The sequence below is a fragment of the Streptopelia decaocto genome, assembly GCF_964273445.1.
Source record: "Streptopelia decaocto genome assembly, chromosome: 12".
NCBI lineage: Eukaryota > Metazoa > Chordata > Aves > Columbiformes > Columbidae > Streptopelia > Streptopelia decaocto.
This window is the reverse complement of record NC_138667.1, coordinates 1126805-1151960: the sequence shown is the minus strand read 5'-3', so window position 1 is coordinate 1151960 and position 25156 is coordinate 1126805. Positions and strand designations below refer to the sequence as shown.

The following is a 25156-nucleotide window of genomic DNA, read 5'->3' as shown; positions in this document are numbered from 1 at the left end:
GCGCTGGGGACAGGCCCAGGGTTGGTGGGTTGTCCTCAGCCTCACCTGTGGGTTTGTCTCTTCTCAGGGAGAAGACGAAGCTGTTATCCTCAAATCTTGCACACGGCGGAAAACCGACTCGATCGAGAAGAGGTTTTGCTTTGATGTGGAAGCCGTGGATCGGTGAGTGCCAAGGGCGCCGAAGGGCTGCGCGTTGGGGTGACACCAGCTGTGTGTGGGGACAGGTGACGCTCCTTGTACTTGGCTTCCCTGGGTAGTTCTGTGGTTTCCGTGTTTCTCCTCTCCTTTATACCCTCTGTGAGTGGAAAGCATTAGCCCATGGAAACACACTTCTCCTTGGTACTTCCAGCCAGGTGCTCTCAATATATTGAGTTAGTGCTTCGGTTTACAAGGTGCTGAGTTTACTCAAGTCTCTCTAACGGTCTTTTAGCACTTCTGCAGCCTCTGGCCACGTAAGGTAAATGGTCCCAAGTCTGGAAATGATGCTGTGTGGTTGTTCTGGCAGGGATGTGATGCCTCGTTCCAGTACTGGGTATGTGTTGGAATAGCTTCAGCCTTTGTGCTGGTGCTGGTGGGCTGCCGGTGGGCGATAGCGGCCGTCCGCTTTGCACCTTGCAGCACTCCACCTTCACTTCTTTTTCCTGAAGGAGTAAAATGCTTCCTGATGTGATTTAGCACATAGCAGCTGAACCAGATGTATGTGTGGATTCAATCCATAGCACCTAGGAGTGAGAGCCTGTTATTATAACTAATGAGCATCACGCACGACTAACATATATAAACAGGAAAGCCCGGCTGGGGTTGCTCTTCCAAGCGGTGTTAGTCACTGCCTCCCGTCTCCCTCGCTGCAGGAGGTTTCCATGGTTTACCAGAGGCACCGGGTGGCTGTGCCCTCCCAGCCGTGCGCCTGGTCCCGTGCCAGCGGCCTCCCCTCCGCGGGAGCGCCCGGGAAACCCGCCGTGCCGGGTAGCGCCGGCATCCCCGCGGTGCCACCCGGCCGGCGCTGGGGTGCTGGAGCTCTGCCCACGTTGGCTGAGGGACGAGAAAACCCCGGGGCTGCTCCCGCTCTCCGGAGCTGCACTTTCCTCCAGAAAGCTGCAATAGTTCTGCTGACACAGGGATTTGGGTTTTTTTAATGTGAAAATCAAAATAGAAGCGGGCGGAGGAGAAGCCAGCCACCGCAATCGTTTTCTTGTGCGGCGTGTTCACGGGCAGCTGAACCTTCCCTTGATGTCTGGAGCCTGCTGGGCACGGGATCAAGCGCTGCTCCAGAAATGTGCCGGCTAAATGTAAATAATGGCGGGGAGTGGCAAAGGCGGGGAAACCTGAGAAATTGGACATTTCTTGTACACGTTCCTGCTGTGCGACATTGCCTCTGCTCGGGAGCTCAGTGAGAGCAGAAAACATGAAGCAAAAGGCTGTTTTTTTCCACCAAGATGCAGGCAACTCTGCATATTTTGGTATCAGAATTTGTCATTAGGTGTCTAGAATAATGGTTGTTTCCAGAATAGCAGAACTAAGAGGAGTAGGAGGCAAGAGGTTTTGCCCTGGCCAAAAGAGAGTGTGATGTGCCTGCCCTGTGTGCCCTTCCCGTGCTGAGCCTCGGGAGACCTGGGCACCCTCGGGGTTCCGGGGACGCTGGCGGTGACGGGATCGCTGGGGTCACCGTCACCTGGCCCGGCACCCGACGCTTGTCCTGTGTGACAGAGCGGTGTGCATGGACGAGCGCTTTCCTCACCAGTTTGGGGTTATTGGGGCTGGCAGGGCAGGGTGCCACCCGCAGCCGTCCTGCCGCAGCCGTCCTGCCGCAGCCGTCCTGCCGCAGCCGTCCTGCCGCAGCCGTCCTGCCGCAGCCGTCCTGCCGCAGCCGTCCTGCCGCAGCCGTCCTGCCGCAGCCGTCCTGCCGCAGCCGTCCTGCCGCAGCCGTCCTGCCGCAGCCAGGCTCCCAGTGCAGAGTGCTGGGTCACCTGGGCACTGCGGGCACGAAAACCCGAGTCCCTGCGCAGGATGTCACCGGGCTCAGGCAGTGGGAAGTGACGCCTCCGGGGACGTCGCTTCCCATTTCGTGCTGGAGGGGTCCAGCTCCGGCTCAAGGATCCGCACACAGGCTAAAGCTTCAGCTTCAGTCGTGGGCTGGTTTTATCATCGTTCTGTTTCTTGGCTTTTTGTTTTGTGTTTTTTATTGTCTCCACTAATAGAGAAGTTAGAAACTTGATGTCTTGTTCTGCAGCCCCCCGCAGGAAGTCTGGATGTGATTTGCGCAAACATCCCCAAGACGATTCTCTGTCTCACACATGTGCTGTGTTTTGACTTACAGCAGTTTTCCACTTTCTTTTCTCTATGCAACTTCTAAATGAAAATTAGACTTGTAAACAACATCCAGTCAGATGTCCTGGAACTGGGACGTCCATGCACTCACCTGCCCAGGAGAAAACTGATGCTCACAGGAGCCTCAGCTCCGCTGGGTGCCATGGGGACAATGACAATCCCAGGCTCTCCTAAAGCATATTCAAACATTTTGTGTGTTCTCTGTGCACAGACCGGCTTAGTTACAAGTTTGTTTTATTATAGCGTGACAAGTTGTGTCCATCTTGCTAACTGGGCAGGAGGAGGAGGCGGCGCTGGTGGGGCTGGGGCCGGCAGGATGAAACCTGCGTGTAGTCACGGTTTGGTTGTGTTTCAAATCCCGTGCGAACAGCCACACACACAGAAGTACAGAGGAGGAAATTACACTTTCTACTCATTATTTTTATCTCCTATTGCCATAAAATTTGTGTAGCTCCTCACGCTCAGTCTGTACCACCTGGCAGGATGGTCCCAGTGCCGCGTTACGGTCCCAGTGCCGCGTTACGGTCCCAGTGCCGCGTTACGGTCCCAGCGCCGTGGTGCTGGCAGCCCAGGGGCGAGGGCCGTGCTGGGGCTCCCGGCTGGTCCTGCCGCCTGGAGGTGGCAGCCTTGGCTGGTTCTTCTCCGCTTATTTTTGTCGGCGCAGAAATGAGCCGCTCGTCAGCGTTGCATTTCGGGAAACTGGTCTAGAAGCAACACGGGCGCAGGCTTGGAGCTTTGCAACAACACCCACAGGAGCTGCTGCTTGTTGGAGAGCAAAATAAATTGTTTTTTTTCTCCTGTAAAGATGATTCAGCACTACTGAGCTGAAAATCTTGAGCTCGATCTGTTATTACAACATCGCTTCCTTTTCCTATTGTCTGATAAGGAGGCGCTGAAGTTCCCAGCGCCGAGGAGCTGCGGTGGGGGTGTTTGTGAGAGGTCTAAGCAACCCCTAGCACTGCATTTACAAAGAGTTCTGATTGTCTCTGTGGGAAGTGAGGAGTATTTTATTGCTTTGTTACAGCACAATGAGCCACAGAATGGTGTTCTAGTGGCTGGCTGAAATACATTTCCGTGTGATGGATGCTGTGTTTTCCTAGTAATGCTTTTTTTCTAACTAAACTTATTTGTAGTCTCTGTGCATTAAATCAGTTTTGTAAACAAGGTAAACAGGGCTGACAGCCAGTGTCTACAAAATGAGCCTTAGGAGGAAGAGCGTCTCATGTGGCTGATGACAAAGGCTTTGTAATTTAGGATAATGTAGGTCACTGCTCTGGGCCAGGAGCAAAGTGCTTCTATTACCAGCTGGCTTTTATGGTATTCAGAGCTGGGGGTTTTGCTCTCTTAGTCGTTCATAAAGGCAGTGAGGTCTGTGCGTAATGTCCCCGCGGTGTGTCCGTGTCCCCAGGGAGCTGCCGCACGCCTGTCCCAGCGTGTCCCCGGCCGGCTGGGTGCTGCAGGTGTATCCGCTGGCCGTGCTCGGGGCCGCACTCTGCAGGTCCGCGTGTCCCTTGGAGCCCCCGCCCGCGCCGATGGCCGCCCCTGCGCTCCCCGCGCTCTGGCCGGCGCTGCGCACAGCACGTGCGATACAACCTGTACTTGTTCCTCTGCTGGTGTCGCCTTTCCCGTGACCTTTTAAACAAAGCGATTTGCAGGTTTTCACAGGCAGGCTGGCAACGGGCAGACGGAGCTCGTTTCCCCCACAGCGGCCACGGAGACCCACGCCGGCCCCTGCAGAACGTGCTGGTGGTGGTTGTACTGACAGCGCTTTAAGCTTTACATGGACAAGTGAGACTTTCTGAACTCAAGAACGAAGTCTCCCCCTTATTTACATCTTTTCTCATCTTCGTTTTGGGGCCGCGTCTGGCTCTGGTGCCTGGACCAGCACGTGGGTCCTGCTTGGGGTCCCAGCGCTGCTCTGCAAACCTCTCCCTGCGCTCAGCTCCGCTCGGCCCTCCAGACCATGTTATTAATCTGCTCTTACGTTTTTTCATTCAGCAGTTTAGATAGTCTCAGCATGATAAGCTGCTGCAGGAGTTGAAAGTTCTTATCTGTTTCTATTGCTTTCGTTATTTGTTTGTTTTTCTGGAAGAAGGAAAAGCTATTGGACTTGTCATTTTCTCTGCGCGCTTAGTCACAGCTCCTTCAAACCAGACTGTTTTTCACAAGAGCTGAGATATTGAGAAAATTCAAATTTCCTGTGTGGTCTCATATGGAAAAATCTCTCTAGTTTTTAAATTGCCACATACTGAAAATATACTTTCTTGAGAAGTGTTTACCGTGTTCTCCTCTGGTCTCACGCTCCCGCATCCACTCAGTTTAGAAGTGTGTTCCCTCTGATCACAAAGTGTCCCTTTCCTCCCCTTGCATCCCAGGAGGCGGCAAAGGGGTTTGGTGGCTGAGGCTGAAATGTATGAGGCAGCGTCTAGTAATGAATCAGCGGGTCCCTTATTTTGTTTGCCACAGCGGTTCACGTTGGCGCATCTTGGATGGCGGGTGCAGGTGTCCTGTCCCGCTGGGGCAGCATGTGTCCCTGGGGATGCCGCATCGGGGATGGCAGCTCCCAACAGCACCATCTAGCTCAGCTCCAGGATTCAGGATCGTTCATGTGTTGGGTGAGGGAACAAAGATCCGTTTTATTTATCTTTTGGGAAAGGAAGTCAGAGAAGGGCCTTCGCTCTCGCACTGAATAGTTGAGATATCTCTAATCTAACAAGCGCACTTTTGGAAACCGTTGATCTTCAAGGAAAGCCCGTGAAAAGGAGGCTGACTGCAGCCGGCGAGCCGAGCACGCTGCGTGTCGATAGCAGCACTGGGATGCTGTCGATAGCAGCACTGGGATGCTGTCGATAGCAGCACTGGGATGCTGTCGATAGCAGCACTGGGATGCTGTCGATAGCAGCACTGGGATGCTGTATTGGTGCCAACCGTCATACCTGACTATTGAGCACGTGGTGCCCCGTGGGCATCCTGCAGACAAGTCATGAATGAGGTGGAATGGTGGGGTGCGCAGGAAGCCGCTCTGCTCAGAAGGTGGTGCAATGGATGCCTTGGCAAGTGAACGCTGTGGGAGGAAACACAGAGCTATTTGCAATGTAAATAGGTTTTTATTGCAGTTTCACAGCCCCTCCCCTCATGCTGTTAAATAAGTTTGGCTTTGAAGTGGAGCCTGAAGAGTTGTTATCTGCTCAAAGGCAGAGCAAACATTTTCACGTTATCACCTTCTTGCCCTGTGCTGAGGGAGCCTGGCACGCCAGATGCCAGCACCGCACGCCAGATACCAGCACCGCACGCCAGATACCAGCACCGCACGCCAGATACCAGCACCGTCTCCCCAGGACCTGGTCGCTTTGCTGGGAGCCCGGTGTCAGATTTACCATGAGTGAACAGTTTAAATTTCCTTAGTTTCATGTCTTGGCTAAAGAGATAGAAATCCCAATGTTTCCTTTTCCTATGTCTTCCTAGTTGAGCTCAAGCCCTTTTTGTCTGGGATATCTGTGCCTTCAGCAGCAGCTTGCCTTAAACTCAGGCTTAAGCCCTGGCTTAAAGGGGGTGCAGCCGAGGCCTCTGGTCCCCCAAGGCAGAGGCTGCTCCTGCCGTTGGGAAGGATTTGCTGTCGGCCGTAGCCGGTGCCACTGCGGCTCCTCGGCTGCCAGGGACAACTCTTGAACCGCTTTGTCTCTGCACAACAAGGAGCTTTGTTCAGTGTTTTGAAAATACATTTGGCGTTGGATGCTGAACGTTTTCTTTCTCAAATGAGGCGATGGTTAAGTGGTTTCCTCTTCCCTTCGAAATGAGTAAACTTGAAAACCACTAAGCTGGTGAGTATTGACTGACTCACCAATGGGATTAGCGGAGATCAAGCACATTAGGTCTGGTTTACTTGGGCCCGGGCTGGTTGCAGGGCTGAACGCACGGCTTCCGCTGAGCTGCTGGGCTGTTGGCTGGGGAGCAGAGGCGGGAGAAGGGTTAATCCCTCGTTCCTTGCCGGTACGTATCACAGAAGCGACAGACGATGCGCCAAACCCACCGCTATGAGAGCCCCTGTTAGCGCTTTATTTTCTGACAGAGGGTTGGCTCTTATTGAGGGACAAATTACTTTTGCAGAGTATTGTTGCAGCTCACATTCTCCTGCTGAATCGCTTTTGGAACGTGCAAGTTAGAAATTACCCCTCTTGCAAGGCCTTATTGGTTTTTGAGGATTTAGTACTGACAGGAGCCAGCGTGCCGTGCTGAGCTGTCTGCAGGCGGTCGGTAATCGCTCCCCCGGTGCCGCTGCCGCCGGTGCCCACGGGGCTGTGGAGCACTGGACAGGCTGCCCAGGGCAGCGGGGGAGTCACCATCCCTCGGGGGTTTGAACAGACGTGGAGATGAGGTTCTCAGGGACAGGGGTTAGTACTGGAGTTAGGTTATGGTTGGACTCGATGATCCTCAGGGTCTCTTCCAACCAAACTGATCCTATGGTTCTATGATCCTGGCTCTCTGCTGCCTTTCTGGAGCGGCTGCGCTTTGCCACGGGTGGGAAGAGCAGCGTCAAAGCTTCTCTGCTGTTGTACTTCATGGATGAAACCCCAGGAGCATCGCTGCAGAGAGCACCGATAGCCGCCCGCAGTCGTGCCGAGCTCTGTCCCTGCCGGCAGCTCCGTTGCCAGGGCATCTGCCTGCCTTCCTCCTGCAGAAATAGCTGCCACGCTCTGCTAATGCGTCTGAAAACAGCCCGAGAGGGAGCAGAATGCCCTGACCAAACAAACAGGACAGATCTGGGCTGTCTGGCATCTCCTGCTGCCCCAGGCACTGTGCGGGCAGCCCGGGGGCTGCAGACCCCGGCCCGGAGGCGCAGGCTGAGGAGGCGCCCTGGCTCCCCAGGCTTGGTTTGCAGGCCCTTGAGCCTCTTCTTTCCCCTTCTTGTTAAAATAAATAAGCATGTTATGTATTTGGAGGCTGGGTCTGGCTGTTGTGTGTGTGATGGAATGGGGTGCAGGGCTGGGCAGGACTCCCGGGAGCCCCGCAAGGCTCCGGGCAGGTCACATCGCTGCCATTGCTGCGTGTGACATCGGCGCGGACGTGCCCGGGGAACTGGTGCGGCCGCGCTGGCACAGGCGACGCTCCCTGTGCTCCGTTGCCTTCCCCTCCTGCTCTGCCCAGCCCCGGTGCAGGTGAGCTGCCTGGCCGGGAGCCAGAGGAGGAATTTGGCAGGCAGCTCGCGTACACTAAAAACACTGGCAATGCGTGTCAGTTGTTGGGGATTTCCTCTGCTCTTCTGCTGGTCCCAGTCAAGACCTGCGGGGCTGTCCCTGGGGAGGTCAGCCCGGCCTCAGCCCCGTGCCGCTGGGGCTCAGCCCGTAAGGAGGTTTTCCTCTTTCTCTCTCTCCTGGGAAATTTATCTTTGCCATCTTTGTTTTCCATTCTGCAGTTTATTTATGGTGTTCCCTTTATCTCCACAGGCCGGGTGTGATCACCATGCAGGCGCTTTCAGAAGAGGACCGGAGGCTGTGGATGGAGGCGATGGATGGCCGGGAACCGGTGAGCAGAAATATTAACCAAAAAAAGCAGTTGAAGAGAACTGCGGGGAGCTTTCCGTAGCCCGGGGCAGAGCGTTTGCCGCAAAGCAGCCCGTCCCGCAGCGAGAGCCGTACCCGTGGGGCACCTCGCACCTCTGCCAAGAGAATAGTTTAATCCCTTGGTTAAATATTTGAGGTAATACTGTATCTCCTGCGCTTGGATTGCTCGAAGGTGCGGTGGAAGGGAGGAGGGCAGGCTTGGCCAGCACAAACACGCTGCTGTGCTGAGCTGAAAGGAAAACATGGCAAAGAGAGCAGTGGAAGAAAATACGCTGTAGATTTCCAGGGCTTTTTGAGTCCTGCAGCTCAGCTGGCAGCCGCTCCTGGGTCTCGTAGAGAGCTGCAGATTTAGTGTGAGCGGAGGAGCGTAGGCCCCGCTCCCCGAGCTCAGCGATAGCCTCCTCGCCGCTGGCTTTGCTGCTGCCAAAGCTGCACAGGCACCCTCACCTCTGGAAGGGATTAGGGAGGTTCTCATAAAACTCACGGTGGTTGTTTTTTTTTATTTTTTAATGCGCTTGCAAACTTCACCGCCGAGCTGGAGGGGGCTCACTGGCCGCAGGGGCCTGCGGCTGCGCGGCGTCAGCGTGGCGGCCGTCCAGCGCCCGGCACAGGCGGAGCGAGACCCCGCCGTGGGCCTCTGTGCCGCGGTGCGGCCAGGAGCGTAGCAGGATCCGGAACCTCGCGGGCGGCCCGTGCGTTTTTGGAGGGGTGTCTGTGCCCCTGGGCGTGAGGCAGAGAGGACGGTCCTTGCGGGGCAGGGTGTCCCGTCCCAGCGCAGCCCCGCTGCCACGGACCGGCACCCGCCGCGGGAGCTGCACCGGCACGCTCGCCCCGTTGTGTTCTAACCCTGTGAGCAGGGTTTGGCAGAGCGGCAGAGCCGGTCTGTTGGGATTGGGTTGCAGAAGCGCAGCCAGAGACTTTGCGTGCTTGTCGAGTGCTGCTCACACAAAAGGAGCTGTGGAGTAACCAGCGCAGGGCTGCCTGGATTATCCTGTTTCAGAATCTGGTTGTGTGAACTCCTTCAAAAACACACACAGGTCTTCGTGCTGCCGCCTGCTTGTTTCTGTTCTTCCCTATCGTGCCCATCAGCTTGGGATATCTTGCTCATCCAGCAGGTCAAGGATCGTTACTGCACATTAACGCAATGCCTCTTGGCACTTAAATGCTAATGGCGTTTAAACTTGGCTTTCCAGGTGTGGTGTGGGAGCTCTGGGAATGGAGCCTGTATGGAAATGGATCCAACAGGCGTTTTACTGACAGAGACGGTGTGTGTTGACAGACAAGGTAGCTGCTTGTCCTCAGTTATCCTCCTCAGTCCGTCAAAGTGGAGTTGTTGGTCTGTTCTGTTTGGGTTCTTATCTTGCAACGCCAGAGTGTGGGATGTTACCTTCTCTGTAGAGATTTCCTTGAGCAAGGGACAAGGATTTAACCTTTGGACTCCTAGAAATACCCATTCTGCGCTTTGACTGTGTTTCTGTAACCAGAAAACCCCTACTGGAAAGCGTGTCTGGTTTTCCTTTGATTTGAATGTTGAGTGTGGGAAAGGTTGGCATGCTGGGGACAGTCATTCCGTGTGCAAATTCAGGCTGGGGAGTGATTGAAGTGGACTGGAGTTTGTTTCTTAATTATAATTAAAAAACTAAAACCAAATGTTGTATTACATTTTAGTAATATCTAAACGTAGAATGTGGGCTGCATTAGCCAAGACATTTGTCACAACTTGAAAAGATTTATTATAGATATTACAGTTGAAGCAGTCTCCAGATAGCTATCATCAGTCTGTTAACTCTTACCACTTGTTATTAATTTGGCTAAAAATGCTGTGTTGACTTAGGGTTTTCCTTTATGTTACAGAGGCTTGCAATAGGCGAAAACGCTCACTCTGTAACGGAGCAGTTTGTTCATTTTTGTTAGGATATTCAGAAGTTTCCTATGGTTTTTCTCCTCTGGCGATGCAGTTTGCAAATGTAAATGGTGGAGGCCGGAGTGACTCTGGAGCTCCGTCGGAGCCTGGGTGAAGCAGCAGAGCCGTGCTGGCTCGTGGCGCTGCGGTAGGCTGCAGGATTAAGAGAGGCACAAATTAGGCTGTTTGCTTTGTGGCAAAGAGCTGAACAAGATAAGCTTTTTAGTAAGGTTGTGCCTTCGCTTGCCAAGTCTGCAGCGAGCGTGCCAGCCAAGAGAGAGGTGTCGGTGTCGGCGGCTCCTGCTGTTCCCTTCCCAGCAAGCTGGGAATCCTAGAAATCCTTCTCACATCAGGACGGGCAGAGTGGAGTACTGGCTTTGAAGTTTTGGGGACGTGAAAACATTTCTCAATGACAGCGAGCCTTGCAATGTAGGGGTACATAGAGAGTTAAGGATATGAAGCGTGTTAGATCGCACCCCTGTTGAGCTGTGTGTGTTAGTCTGTTGTCCATAACCCGGGGTGGTGATGGAGAAGTTAGTGTTAAATGGCAAATGCAGCCGCCTGTGATCCTGTCAGAGGAAATCAGACCCGGAGGGGCTCTGAGCAGAGCTGTGCTGGCACTCGCATCGTGCTGCCCTTTGCTCTGTTTGTTTTGGTTTTCTTTTTCATTCTTTAAAGCAATACAAGTCTATAAAAATACTGCCAGCATTTCATATGGGGACTGGTTTTGTTAGTGCTGCCCCACGGGCTGGGACGAGCGGCCGCTCTCGTGCCCTCGCAGGGCGGGAGGGCTCTGGTGACACATCGGCAGTGCTGTCTCCTTTCCTTCTCTGCTCCCCGTACCCTCTCTGCAGTTCTTTGGCATGATCTGCAAGTTCACAAAGGCAAGAACGAAGTACAAAGCCCCTTGTGTGGCTCGAGAAGCTCAAGGCTGGGCACGGAATGGCAAGGCAGCACTGCGGAGGCTGGTGGGTCTTGTTCTGTGACCTCGCGGAGTCGGCCCTATTCTTCTTGGCACTCCTTGGGTGATGAAGCACCATCCTCCAGAAGGCAGATGAGGTTTCTGCTCCTATTTCGGTGCTGGTGCACCAGCAGCCCTTCGCTGAAGGCATTCTGCTGCCTCGATGTGCCGCTCCTTTGCCTGGGCAAGGAGGCCCTGCGCCCGCTCCCGGCCGCCGCGTCAGCAGCGTGCTTCATTTGTCTTATCCTTCATTTCTCTCCCTCCATCTGAACCCAAAGCAAGCTCTTCCTTAGCCTTGAGTCAAGACCTGGCCGCCACCTGTAGCTATGGGTCATCCTGGAGTTTAACACAGGTCTGTTGTTTATTAGCCTGATTAAATGAGGTGCCAGGTGAGGTCAGTGTGTCTGAGAACCTGCACAGCGCCCGGAGCCTTTCGTTGGCGCAGGGTTCTGGCACTGCCCGGTTCTGCGGGTGCTGAGGGCTCTCGCTTGCAGGCAGCAGAAGCTCGGGGCCATCATACGGATCACGGTGGGCGTGAAGGCTTCGATTTCCTTTCTGCTGCCGCCTCCAGGCTCCCAGCCGTGACTCAGCTCAGCTCCTGCTCGTCTCTGTGGCTGTGAAGGCCACCCTGACCCTCGCTGGGGCTGCGGTGGCCGCCCCGGCACTGGGTGCCCAGGCCATGGAGCACCCTGGGTGTTTGTTGGGCGCGGAGCGTCATCCTCGTCCCCCAGCGCCGCGGGCGTGCGGGCAGCACAAAATGGTGGGGGCGGCCGTGCGGGCGCTCTCCACTAGATGGCAAGCTGAGACCAGCCCGCTCATCGCACTGGTGGCCGGGGGAGGGCAGCCCCCTGCGCCCCCACGGCTCTGTGGGGATCTGGGGCTGCCCTGCCCGCCCGTCCGGGGGGCTGTGGGTTTGGGGGTGATGTGTCCCCCGAGCCGGGCTGCCCATGCCTGTCACTGGCTCCCGTGCTCAGCGTGGCTGCCTGTGCTGCACGGGCTGGGGACAGCGCTTGCTGCCCAGATTGGTCCCCAAAACCCAGCACAGCCCAGAATTAGAGCCATTCCCCTTCTTGTTCCTCCGTCTTCCTTCTGCTGCCCCCAAACGAGCAAATGATAATTCTGGGGGCAGGCAGCATTTAATCACAGTAAACTGAGGGGAGGTGAGCCCAGACCTTTAAAACTTGTAGGGGGTTTCAGCTTCTCCCTCTCCAGCCATGGGGGTCCCTGTCCCTCCATAGCCTCCAGGCCTGAGGCTGGGCTTTTCCACGGTGACCTCTGCCACCATCTCATGTCGCTCCGGTTTGGCCCTGGGGTCCTGCTGGGGTCCCTGTGTTGGATGCCGGGGTGTCCCGCTGTGCCAGGGCCAGTGCCCCCCAGGAGCCGGCCCGCGGTGGCGGGTGTTTGGTGTGGGGACAGGGACAGCAGTGAGGTGGGGGCTGCTGGCCAGCAGCCCTGCGCCCCACGGCGCTTCCCCTCCTCTGGAGCTCCCGCCGCCCCGGTCCCGGTCCTGGTTCCCTGTCTGAGCCGCTCAGCGGCACTGGCGCGGTTCGGCATTGCCGCTCTGGAAACGTGGCGCCGTGCTCGAGGAGCGAACCCCGGCGTAAAACCAAGCCCAGCCTTGCATTCCTGCCCGACATGCAGCGCCCTCGCCTCCCGCCGCCTCCTCCGATACTGCTTCTGGGAATTCGTTCTGAAATTGTTGTTTCATTTTCCTTGTCTAATTATACAAAATGGTGAGAGATTAATTTCCCAGTGGAAATGATGTCTTTTGAACTCAATCCAGTGCTTTCAAGCTCGGCATTCCTGTCACTTTGGCTCATTGAAAAAATGAATTAACTTGAAGGACTTGAGTCCCAACACCCTTGCCACCACGGGGGACGTTGGGCGCCGACCACCCGCCTTCCCAACCTTCTCCTATTGCACTGAGACTCACTGGAAGCTGCAGGTCTGCTTTATTGTTTTAATTCATTTCATCTCCGACTCCTTGGGGGTCACTTTCTTCTTTATTGGTTTTGGTACTGCACTCATTACCTCTGTAGCTGTTTCCAGCAGAGAACAAAACCTCTTTGGTGGAGAGAGGGACCAGCAGATGCTTCGGACGCACCAGCATCAGACGGGACTCGAGGACCTGCCGATAACGTCGGCAGCCCGTTGCTCTGGGTGTGCTGGCTGGAAATCAGTAGTCACTGAGAAATGTGAATTATTAGAGACAGGAGAAAAATCCTCACCCAGAACACCTTTGACTGCAGATGGTGGTCTTTGGCTGCTTTCTCTTTCCATGATAGAGCACATGGGTGAGATGTCGGAGTCTGCTCTTCAGCTTGTTTCCTCGCAGAATTTCCACGCCAATCTCTTATGCCGCTTGGTCCCACGGTCGTATGTTTCTGTGGGCTTTCCAGAGATAGGTGCTGATTTGTCTCTGTTTTATCTTTAAGGGTTTTTTTGTGGCCTTCCTGTCTGGGTTTGTTTGCTAATGGCAAATTCTTTATTTCTGTTCTGTTTTCCATGACCTGACTCATTCCAGTTGCTGATTCTCCATCTCCTTGTCTCTGTCTTTGCTGAGCAGAACATTTTCTGCCTCCTCTCAGTCTCTATTGTTTGCTTTTTCTCTTTGCCTCTGCCCTGCGCCCCGACCCAGACAGCCCAGGGAACTTCCCCTGCGCGGAGCTGCGGTCTCACCCGCTCTGGCTCCATGTCTGCGCCGCCTCCGAGTCACCAGTCTCAGTGAGACGTGTCCCGCACCGGAGCCACGCACAGCCTGGCCCAGCACAGCTCCCGCTTGGCTTTTCTTCTATCCCCCAGTTCAAGATTTTTGCCCAGAAAAGTTGTCTTTTTTGGGGGCTGAGGTGGTAGAAGAGGATCCTCAGAGAATCAGCCTGAGCTTTCAGACCGAATGATGATTTGTCACTTCCCATGTTAGTTTTTATATCGCATGCTCTAACCATTGTTCCCTTCTTCTCCCTCTCCTGTTTTGTAACCTATTTTAAGCCTATAGCATTAGTAACTTTATGTTGGGTTTATAGGCTTTTGTTTTGTTTCTAAAGCACTTAAGCCAGTGAGGTCCTAAGCCTTGACCTGAGGCTCTTAGGAGTGGTTCCAGCAAGTGCTGCCTCGGTGGCTCACCCAGCCAGGATCACTCCTGCCGCAGGTTGTCAGGTTTTTGTCCTTTGCTTAAGTAGCTGTTTGGGTCATAAAGAGAAAAATACTGAGAGAAGCGTTCTAGGTCATCTTAAAAAGATTAAAGAGCCCTCTTGACTGTTCTAGAAACCTAAAACTGCTGTCACACGCACTTTGAGAAAGTTTGTGGCCTCTTTCTTCTAGAGCTATTGCTGGGGCTGTCCAGGAGCAGAGCAGGGGCTGCCGTCTCTGGTTTTCATCTCTTGTGCATGAGAGCCTCACCATTTTTAATGCCTTCTTTGCTGCGGCCAGCTGTGCCGCAGCTCTCTTCATCGTGGTCTGGGCTGCGCAATTGGGCTGTGGAAGCTGGGCTTTACTTGGAGAGGAAGATGGCGGGTCCTATGACACGAGGTGGGTTTTGCTCTCCCATTGGGAGATCCTGTTCTGCTGGGAAGGCGCTGACATCTCCTGTCGTGTCATCTCGCTGCTGACACCCACCGAGGGAAACCCGCCGGGGATCTGAGTGCAGGTCAGGTCACAGATGCAAGGACGTGGTACAACACCCACCTCCTGTGGGGACCCCGCCGGCCCCGCTGCAGCACGTGCTTTTCTTTCACTTGGGTTCGGGCCGGGAGGTGAGAGGTGCTGAGAGGCGACTTGAGTTTCCCCAGGGAAGCTGCTTGAACAGCCTGGAGCTGTCGGGCTGGCGACGAGCGCGGCGTGAGCGGGATAGATCCGCTGGCGTGTGGCAACTTGTTCCTGAGTCTGGGCCTGGACAGACGAAACAGCTGAAGAGAAGGTTGCAGAGCGGTTGTATGAATGATGCTGTTACGCTGCCTCCGGCTGCATCTGTCCAGCTGTGCTGGCCGCCTCTGGGGGGGCACAAAGCACTTGATTGCAATGAAGGACCAAAGAGACTGTGTGTGCTTTCCTTTCCTCTCTGCTCTCCTGTCACCTCTGCTTTGAACTATTTGAAAGGCAATTCAAGCAACACGTAGAAATTCAGGGAATAGCTCCACATTAGTAGAACAAACTTCTCTGCCAGTTTGAGTAGACTATTAGAGTATTTGTTTCTACTATAAATTAAAAATTAAAGTAAGTGGTTCATCATACAATCAATTGCAAAACTGCCCTCTTTCTTTATTTCCTCCTTTATTGGTCCTGGCGTTTCGTTTCAAGCAGGGATTTACTGTCCTGCCACGGCCCCACCGCGTGCTGGGTGAGGAGTTTCCCAGGAGGGTTTTTAGCATTGTGGAATTGTGTCAGCCCCCACCTGGAATACTGTGCTCAGTTCTGGTCCCGCTGTGCAAAAGAGCTGTGGACAGGCTGGAGAGGGGCCGGGGGGGGCACAGAGACGGTCCAAGGATGGGGCAGCTGCCATGTGAGGAAAGGCTGAGGGAACGGGGCTTGTTCGGCCTGGGAAATGAAGGCTGAGGGGAGAGCTCGTCGCCATGTGCTGGTATTTAAAGGGTGGCTACAGAGACGATGGAGGCTCCCTTTCTATGAGAGTCCTTGGGAAAGGTGAGGGGCAATGGGTGGTAGGTATAATGAGTACAAGTTACTCCTGGGGAGATTCTGATTGGGCACAAGAGGGAAATTTTTCACGATTAGAACAATCAGCCATTGGAAGTGGTGGATTCCACAACACTGGACACTTAGGATTCAGCTGGACATGGTGCGGGGCCAGCTTGTCTAGACCGTGTTTTTGCCAAGAAAGGCTGGACCAGATGATCCTTGAGGTCCCTTCCAAGCTGGCATTTGGTGATTCCGTGAGCTGTCCTGCTGCGGTTGTGGAGGGGGGCAGGATGTTACAGCGCTGGCATTAAACCACCAGCCATTGTTGAGAACGCCGGGCAGCGTAAAGCCTCTTTTCACAGAGGCGGAATGCGGGGCACGTCTGTGCTACGGTTATTTTAAAAACAAAGATGACAGTGTCATTGCAAAGGAGGTTGGTTTGCTGTGCTCAGGCTCCGTGTTGGGGAGGAAGGGCGCGTGTGCTGCGGGGGTCGCGGAGCTGGCCGGGCTCCGGCGCACAGAGCTGCCCAGGGAGGGTGCGCGAGTCGTTGCTCAAGCATCCCAGGAAACTTACGGGAAGCTGTGAAACTAGTAGAAGTTTTCACTTTTAATCAGTCACTTGAGGGATCTGAGCCTATCTACTCTGCTGGACTTGCTTAAAAATGCTGCTTTGTGAAGCTTTAAGTGCTTTAGTTATTCCAAAAATGTATTTTTCTAAACCAGTTGACCTTTAGTTACATTATTCTCAAGGCTGCTGTGTATCTAACATGCTTTGCTCCCCATTGCTTCCTCCTACCCCCTTGTATTTTCCCCCAAAGTGTCTGCTGCTTGATTTCCCTTCACCATTTAAACACGGTAGGTTGATAATTTGACCCAGGTAATTTTTCCTTAGGTCGACCCAGGTAACGTTTTCCTTGGGTGACAAACACGGTGGGTTGTATAGCGGCGCTGAGCGGAGCTGGCCAGATGGCTGGCGGGTGGCCCGCTCAGCTTCGGCTTTGGAGACTCTTGGGAATGCCTGTACTTGTAATAAAATGTGGGCTTGTTTTTAATTAGAACCATCATTTAGTTCAGCTTGGAAAGACAGAAGAGCAAGACCCGTGTAGAGGACTCAAGCCCCCAGATGCTTCACTTTTGATGGACGTTTTATTTTCCTTTTAATCAGGCTCAGGCATCAGTGTAAGTTCTGAGTGAAATTGGTGTTGGAAGGAGAGGGAGAGGGAGGGAAGCGAGGCGGGGGGGCGGCTCCGGCTGGGATGCATTAGTTCAGCGCTGAACAGTAGGTTGGGAGGGAAGGAAGGAAGGAGCTGCCAGGGACCCTGGGCCACCCTCTTCCAAATGAACAGCCCTCGTTTGAATGACATAAACCAGCATTTCACAGCAGGTTCCTGCTGCCCTGCCAAGTCTTTCACTTGGGAAGCAAGGCGTATTTTTTCCGCCCCTCCCCTTGCAGGGATGTGGGCTGGGAAAGATCTTGCTCCTATCTATATCGTTCTGGCTCCGAGAGCGAGGAAGGTTATTTCCAGCCACAACATGGTGTAGTCTAGCTCTGAAAATCCTGCTTGTAGTATGAAAAGCTGGCTCTCGGACAAAAATAGAACAGGGTTGATAAGACAGAGCCAGAAACAAGGGCTGATTTCGTCAAGGTTGCCAGGTGTCCTGCCTTTAACAAGGAAATATGCTTTTCTGTACATGAGCCTTCCTGCTCCGCGCTTGGCTGGCACGCTGCTCCTGGGCCGCGGCCCAGCTCCGGCGCTGCGTGCCAAGCTTGCTCGCGGCAGGTGCGGAGGATCCCGCCTGCTGCCCACCTGCGCCCACCTCGGCTTTGCTTTTTCTCTTCCTTCCTCTTTCCCCTTCCCCGTTGCCGCAGGGGATGGGTATATGGTGTCACCCCTCCCCAGCCCCGGGCACTCCCGTGCTCGCCCTGGGCAATGGGGCTCTGTGGAGATGGGGCTGAGCAGCGCGGTGGGAACCTGCGGCTGAGCAAGTAGTCCCCGCAGCGGGGCTGTCGAGGGGTCGCACCTCATCGTGTGCAGCTCTGGGTGTCAGTGGGCAGGTTTGGGGTACGACAGCAGGGTCGGAGAGGTTCGCTCTGTCCCCAGGGGTGTGTTTCCATCCTTGGTTCGCTCCATGGGCAGCTTTGGGCAGCGCTGAGCCTGCCGGCCTCTCCATCCTTGGCTGTTCAGCGTCTCTGGTGCTGGACTGAACGTTTGTGTGCCCGCGCTGGGAACCTGGTCCTGCTGCCGTGACTGCCCAGTAATACTGATACTAATAACCAGCCTGCTGGGTTAATTTTTGGCTGGATCCACCTGCCCGTGCGGCTGCGCAGGCGCTGCGCGGTGGTTCCCTCCAGCTGCAGGGTGCTGTGAGAGCACCCAACCAGCTGTGGAACCCCGGAGCCGGCGCTGCCCCAGGCTGAGCGGGGCCACCCGCCGCCCGCGGCACAGCCGGCACGAGGACGCGGCACGTTCGGTGTGCCGCGCGGCTCTCCTGCCCACAGGAGGGCCGGTTTGGGCAGAAAAGGCAGCAATAGCCACGTGAAAAGAAAAGTGAGCACTAATGTGCCTCGCCAGAAGAAATGGGGAACCCACAGGCTGAGCCTTCCCCGGAGTCCCTGGAAGCGCTGGCATCCAGCAGCAGTTTGCGGAATAGCAGAGGTAACTCCTCGTAGTCCTCGCAGGCAATGTGCCACCTATATCTGCTAAAATTAGGCTTCAAAATGCTATTTTTTCACTTCCTTTTTCCCTTGAATTGCTATGGGAATAATGGAGCATTTGGTGGCAAAAACAGTAGAAACAAAATAATGCCTTTTTAAACGGAATGTGCTCAATATGAAGTTTGCTATCTTGAAATCACTTTGGGTTACCCAAGATCTCCATGTAAAACCCGTTTGTTGTCCTTTCCCGCACCTTTGCTACGGTTCTGCAGGGGGATTTTTGTGTGCTGCCAGAGCTTTAGGGGAAGGCAGGAGCTGGTCTTCTCTGGCCCTCCTGAGAGCACCTGAGCACGGCATCGTCCAGAAGGGACTTCTGTCCAGGCATTGCAGGATAATTCTAATAAACCTTTTCCTTAATAGTTGCTTCCAACTGCTTGCGTAAGACTGGAAATATATTCCCCAGGACTGATCTTGGTGCGTTTCAGTTTCTGTTGTGCTCTGAAGGGCACAAGGACTTTAGGATCTGGACTGTGGGGGAGTGGTTGGGTGCATCGTTGGTGTCCAAGTGAGAAGGAGGTTAAGAGAACAGGCTTGTTCCAGGTGGGTCCTCTGCTGCCTCACGTAGGGCAATGGAACGGGTGTGAAAAGCACCCCCTGAGCCAGCCTGAGGGGCTGGACTCCAGCTCGCCTGCTGGTTTTCACCCCATTTTCCCTTTTCCTTTATAAAAAGGTTGCAAAACACCCATATAAAATGTCTGTGCTCCTCCTGCCCTTGTCTTCCCAACCGGGCCTTGTGTGGCTGGCAGGCCAGTTGGACCACCAGTTCTGAGGAAATATGATGATTTCTATTTATGCTCTTGGCTTACGCATCTTCTGAGCTGAAAGCTGAAAAACTCGCTCATGGTTGTTTTGAGGATTTCTGAATATGAATCACAAGGAAATTGCATAACGCTGCAGCATTTCCTCCTATTGCTCAGGGCTTTACAAACACCACGCTCCTCCGGGGAGACCGAGGAAATCTGGCAGGACTGGCCCATTTTGGCAGTAGTTTTAGTCTAAATGGAAAGTCTGGCTTGAAGGGCAGGTCCCAGCACTAGTAAAAGGAGTGTAAGGTGGAATCTCCCATGCCAGGCATGGAGCAGGTGGTTGGAATGGCAATCCCTGTGTGACACAGGGCTGCCGGCCCCGGTGTGGGTTAACGCTGCCGTAAACCACTGCGCCTCCCGCCCTGGGGAAGCCGGGCAGTTCTTTCCTCTAGATTTTAGCCATTTAGGCAGGATTTTGTGCTGATGTTGGAACCTGAAAGATTTTGGGAACTGTTGCGAGCACTGTGCAGCCTCCAAGGGATACAGCTTAGGCTGGGATATTTTGAATTTTAAATGATAAACTACTTGGTACCTGAAATGTAGTGTATTCAATTAAAGGATGTGTGCACACACGCAATTGCTGTATGAAAGCACTGTTAATTTGTTGGGGAGGTTAATAGACATCATGGGCAGCCAGCGTGAACCCTGAAATGAGGAAATAAATATACAATTACTCAACATCATTTTTCCTTAGTTCCCCTTCCAAACCCCAGTGACTTCCTTTTCTTTTCCCACAACCCGGTTTCACCCCAAACAACCCATGTACCTGTTGGCTCTTTGCATGCTCACGTGTGCGATTTATTTAGGATCACGTTGGAAAACCAGTGGATCATATTCTTCTTGGTTTATCTGTGTGCAAGCAGGAGATGGCATCTGGCTATGAATGGTGGCTGGAGAAGCATTTTAGGCTACGGGTGGTGGCTTTTGGAGGATTTTTGATTATGAAAATCTGCAGCTTATGTTCCTGTTTCCCAGAGCTGCGAGGTTTATATGTGTTTATATGCGGTGATGAGAGAACTGTAGCTGGGGGGACTGCAGTGGGTACAACGGCCTGTGGTACTTTTGCCCATCCTTTGGTCTACGTGATGCTAGAGGCAACTGTTTCCTCTGCAAAGCACAGTGTATATTTGGTATGCATATTTGTGTATATATTTCACCAGCAAGAATTAACTTGTTGTTTGGCAAATTGTCTTAAATATTGAGTTGGTAATTGAGCAAAGTGCAAGGGTTCCACGGGGGTGCTTTGAATTTTGCAGGAAACTGTCAAAATAACCATGAATTGCAATTTCTGTTGTGCTTTTATACAATTTATGTTTCTGGATTACTTACAGGTGAGTCTCAGCATTTCTCAGTAGTAGGTTGTCAAGGCCTTGGTTAAGTCTCCAAGTAGCAGTGATTCTGCAGAAATGAAGCAGCGGCAGCTGCCACTAAAAAAAGATATGATCTGATTTTGTTTGGGATATTTGACCATGAATTTACAAAACTAAATCCAAGACATAGAGCTCTGCGAATTTCCCCCTGGATTAATATTTATTTTTTCTACACACGTCGCTTCTGAAAGTTCCTAGTAAAGATATTTTGGCTCTGAAGATACAATCAAATGGGACTAATTAGTGAGAGCGTGATGTTAAAGTGATTGCGGTGCTGCAGGGCAGGGATTTGGCTCCAAGTTTAGTCACTGGCCCCAGTTTTGTGAGGTTTAGAGCTGAGCCTGTTCCCACAAGCGGCGCTGGGACGCGGGCCCTTCACCTCCCAGCAAACGCTTTCTTCTCTGATTTCCTACCCTGGGTCAGTGACTAATACTGAAAAGCGAAAGGAGATTTTTACTTCACGAGCAGCTATCTGGGTTTAGGTCTGTTTTCTCCAGAGCGTGTTAACAACAGGAAAACATCTACAAATACACGTGTTTGGTGGTATTTTATCCCCTGGCGATGTGTATCCCCTGGCACTCGTGTCACGGCCCCGTCCCCTGGCAGCAAAGCTCATTGTGGGGATGGTGCGTGGGCACACCAGAGAGAGCGGCTGGATGGGGGAACGTCCACCTGCCTTTCTCTTCTCTTGGCAGCTACTCGGAAGAGGTCGCTGGGGAGGATGATGAGGCTGGTGAGGGGCTGGAGCACAAGTGTGATGGAGCGGCTGAGGGACCTGGGGATTCAGCTGGAGAACAGGAGCTGAGGGGAGACCTTCTGATCTCTGAACTGCCTGAAAGGAGCTTGGAGCCAGGGGGGGTCGGGCTCTGCTCCCCAGGAGCAGAGGAAACGGCCTCAAGTTGCGCCAGGGGAGGTTGAGGTTGGATCTGGGGAACAGTTTCTTCCCCAAAGGGCTGTGGGGCATTGAACAGGCTGCCCAGGGCAGTGCTGGAGTCACCAGCCCTGGAGGGTTGGACAGACAGACATGAGGTTCTCAGGACATGGGGCAGGGACAGGGGTGGGTTATGGTTGGACTCAGTGATCCTGAGGGTCTTTTCCAACCAGAATGACTCTGTGATTCCCTGAGGCCGTGTGCTCCTGCTCTGGCGCCCATCCCGCCCGGCACCTCTCCCAGGACAGACGTGGTAGTGGAGCCGCGCATCCATCCCGGCAACGCTGGCGCTCAGGGTGGCTCCGCAGCCGCTGCTGGAATGGCAGCTCTGCACAGGGACTTTCGAAGGTCCTTGTTGTCTGAACAGAGATCCGGCAACCGGATAGCTGTGGGGTTACTGGAGGTCTCCCCAGCCTGGCCGAGTTCTTCCATATGCTGAGGTTTTCTGTTCTGGAGGGGGTTACTGAGCCTGCTCACCCAAATTGGGCAGTGCAGGGAGCGCCAGGGAACGTCCCTTGGCAGAAGCGATTGCATTTATAATTTTCTATGGTGCTGTAAAGATGAACTGACAGTATAACAGTGAGGTGGAGTTATGAGGAGGATGCTGCAGGTGAAACGTATGCTCCTGTCTGAACAGTCTGTAACTTGATTTTTGTCAGTGATCAATGGAGAATTGGGTATAATGAATAGCAACAACCTCGTTAAAATTCAACGCCCTTTCACAGGGAAGAAGGTTGGTCCGTCAGCCAACTGACTTGCTGATGAGACTTAATTTTAAAATGCATGCTTGTGCTTTAAGCTGCATATATTCAAGGCTACTTTGGAAAGAGTGGAATATGAATACCTGTCCATCCTGGGCAGGAAGGACCTTGGCCGTGCCCAGAGCCGTCTGGCTGCACACAGGGCACGTTCCTGCCCGCGGGGCAGGTGATGGTGCTGGAGCCTCCCCCTTGGGCCTCTGACACAGCGGACTTTTCTCCTGGCTTGGAAACTCTCTCTTATCCTAAAAATATCTCTCTCTTCAAAAGGCTCGAGTATAGGAAAAGGATTTCTTTTTAAAAGTAAGGTTTTTCTTGGAAAAGGAAATGGTGTTACAGAATTGTGGCTGGTTAAAACCTTGATGCGATAGAGTGGTGTTAATGGATTAACACACTGACAATGGATGAAAGGTTTGTCCTCAATAAGATGGAGGCAGGATGACAGTATCTCCTTGTTTTATGGTTGCATAGTTGACCTCTGCCTGAAATTTCCTTTTCACTGCGTGCATATTTGCAATTAATGGCATAAGCATATTGTGTTTCCTTGTCCGTCCTTTTGTCTTTTTTTTTAAAGAACAGCCTCTGATGATTAACAACCTCTCTATTGTTTCGTGTAGCCAACCTAGAAGAGCGAATATGCACATTTTTCCCTGTAGCGATGAGCTTTGTGCCATAACTGGAGCTGCATGGTGGGGACAAGGACAGCAGGCAGTGAACCTGTGCCAGGAGCATGGCAGGTGCAAGTCACATTAACCTGCATGGCATATAGCGTTAACCTTTATGGTATATAGCGTTAACCTTTATGGTATATGGCGTTAAGCTGTGTGCCTGGGCTGAGCCTGGCGGAGCACAGGGACTGACTGCGTGGGAACTAGGACTGGGACTGAGGTTGGAGGGAAAGCCGAATTCATGGCTGCCAGGCAGCAGCAGTGGCGGAGGAGCCCACTGCTGGTTTCTTTCCCTCTTTTAATGTATTTTATTTTCTTGATATAAACACTGTTCCTGGAGGAAAACCCACTTGCTGATTACAGCTGGTTTTGCTGCTGAATCATCCCCCAGTTTCCAGATGTGGGATGATAGATCTTCTCTGGCAAACGAAAACCTCTGCTTAGTCTCGCGTTGCACCGCGGGGTGCCCGGGGTGCTCCTGCGGAAACGCTCCAGGGAGGTGGGAATTAGCACTGAGGGGACAGCCTGTGCCCAAACCCCCAGTTCTGGGCTGCTCCTCTATACTTGTGCTTCTCTGAACGTGTCCGGGGTGTCGGAGCTGATGTGAACCCGTGTCCGGGGTGTCGGAGCTGATGTGAACCCATGTCCAGGGTGTCGGAGCTGATGTGAACCCTCCGGCTGCAGCCTTGCGGCGGGTGGCACCGAGGGACAGCTCTCCCTCCATTAACGATCAACCTGCAGCAGACAAATGAACAGCTTCATTTCATTCTTCAAGGCTCCGCTCCCTTGGTCAGCTGGTGTGCGGGGCAAGAGCTGCTCGTGTCCCCTTTGTCACTGCAGAGGTGTCTGTGGAGCTTTGGTGGCTTCTCCCGGGGCTGGCACCGTGGCCATGGCAGGAGAGCACAGGGACAGCCCGCGTTTTGGTGTCCTGCAAGGCAGGCAGGTGTTTAAGTGGCCTAATGGTGACATGCTATGTGACACAGCCTTGTCGTGTGTGTGGTGTGGTGTTGGTTTTCTGTTTGTTGTTTGTTTGTTTGTATGTGGGCTGGTGTTGGGGTCCCCGTGGGGGACATCGTACTCGCAGCGTCCCAACCTCTGCTGGGGCTCCCTGGGGAAATCCTGGCAGCAGGGACCCGGAGCACACAGACCCTTGCACCCTTCTGAATCTCCATCCTCAGCGTTATTACTGTTAATCGGGAGCCCGCGGTGGGACAGGTTGGGAATCGCCTCCTGATTGCAGCTCGGAGCCTCCCGCTCCCGTGCCGTGTCGCCGTTGCTGCCCTGCGTTGCTATCAACATCGCCTTCGGAACCTCGCCTTCCCCGCTCGCTATTTCTGGAGGCAGCACGTGACGACACGGAGGCTGGAAGGGGCTCCGGCGCCGTTCCCGGCGCTGTCCCTGGGCAGGGGGTGTTGGCACAGCTGGCCGGTGCCCAGCTCCGCAGCCCCTTGTCCTGCCCAGCGTGTGGCCGCGCTCGGCCCGGCCCGTGTTGCCCACTGGGCACCGGTTGCTGTTTCTGTTGTGGCTCTGCCTTGGAGAAGGGTTTTTGATTTTTAAACATTTTACTTTGACCTTCAGAAGTACAACCTGTGTGAAGGCTGATCTTCTCACAGCCGCGGTTTTCATTACGCTGGGCTTTCGAATTGTCCTCAAGCTGTGATTAAAACCCTCGGCTGTAGTTTTTCCCCCTTTTATTGTATCTACTGAACCACTGCTTTAATCTGCAGCAGCCAAGCTGTAGCAGTGCCTGGGACAGGAGGAAGAGCCCTGGTGCTTGGGAACAGGAGGGTCTGGGACGCAGCCCCAGCCATGGGTGTGTCGCCTCCTTTGTTTCAGGCCCCTCTACAATGATGACGTTTCTTCTCCTCTTTGCCCGACTCTCTCGGTCGGGCTGTAGGTACCTGGAGGTGAGGATGGGTCCCTACCCCTTGCCTGGGTGGCCCCTTCCAGGTGTTACTGTGAGCTGTTATTGGAGTCGTCTGCTTTGCTCTAAGATAACATCCTTTGTGTGCATCTTTGAGAAGAGCACAGAGGAGAGGAATGCCTGCCTTTGTTTCACTGAAAAGCCCCTTTAGTTTCTGTTTTTATTTAGTCCATCTTATTCACGTTCTTGTGTTTTAAGAACCATCCTCATTGTTATCTTAATACAACTCCAAAGCTGTGGCCACCTGATGTTGGAAAGTGGAAGGCTGTGGTGGGGTGGTCTGTGCTGCAGGGGAGGTCAAGGCAGGTGCCACCGGTCGGGGTGACACCAGACACCAGCTGTCCCTTTCCAGGTGGAATCTTCACGAGACTTTCTTCTTGTGTTTTCCAGGTCTACAACTCGAACAAGGACAACCAAAGCGAAGGCAGTAAGTATTGATTTTCAGGCAGAGCCGTGGGTGTGCTGTGCTGTGCAGAGCTCGGGGCTCGGCAGGACAGGCCCGGTGGCCAGCGGTGGTGACACCGGCCTGGGACGGGGGTGCGGGTGATGGGGCTCGGCGAGGGGACGGCAGGGTGGCCCTGGGGACAGCTGGATCCAG

At 53.8% G+C, this 25156-nt stretch overlaps 1 protein-coding gene across 4 annotated transcripts in view; it reads left to right on the top strand.

Moving 5' to 3' along the window:
- Positions 1-25156, top strand: part of ARHGAP26 (Rho GTPase activating protein 26) — a 135612-nt gene that overhangs the window by 30153 nt on the left and 80303 nt on the right. For all 4 annotated transcript variants that reach the window (XM_082063261.1, XM_082063262.1, XM_082063260.1 and 1 more), the window contains exons 10-12: positions 68-162; positions 7773-7851; positions 24949-24985. In XM_082063261.1, the coding sequence (XP_081919387.1) occupies positions 68-162; positions 7773-7851; positions 24949-24985 (211 nt within the window). The remainder of the gene's footprint in view (positions 1-67; positions 163-7772; positions 7852-24948; positions 24986-25156) is intronic.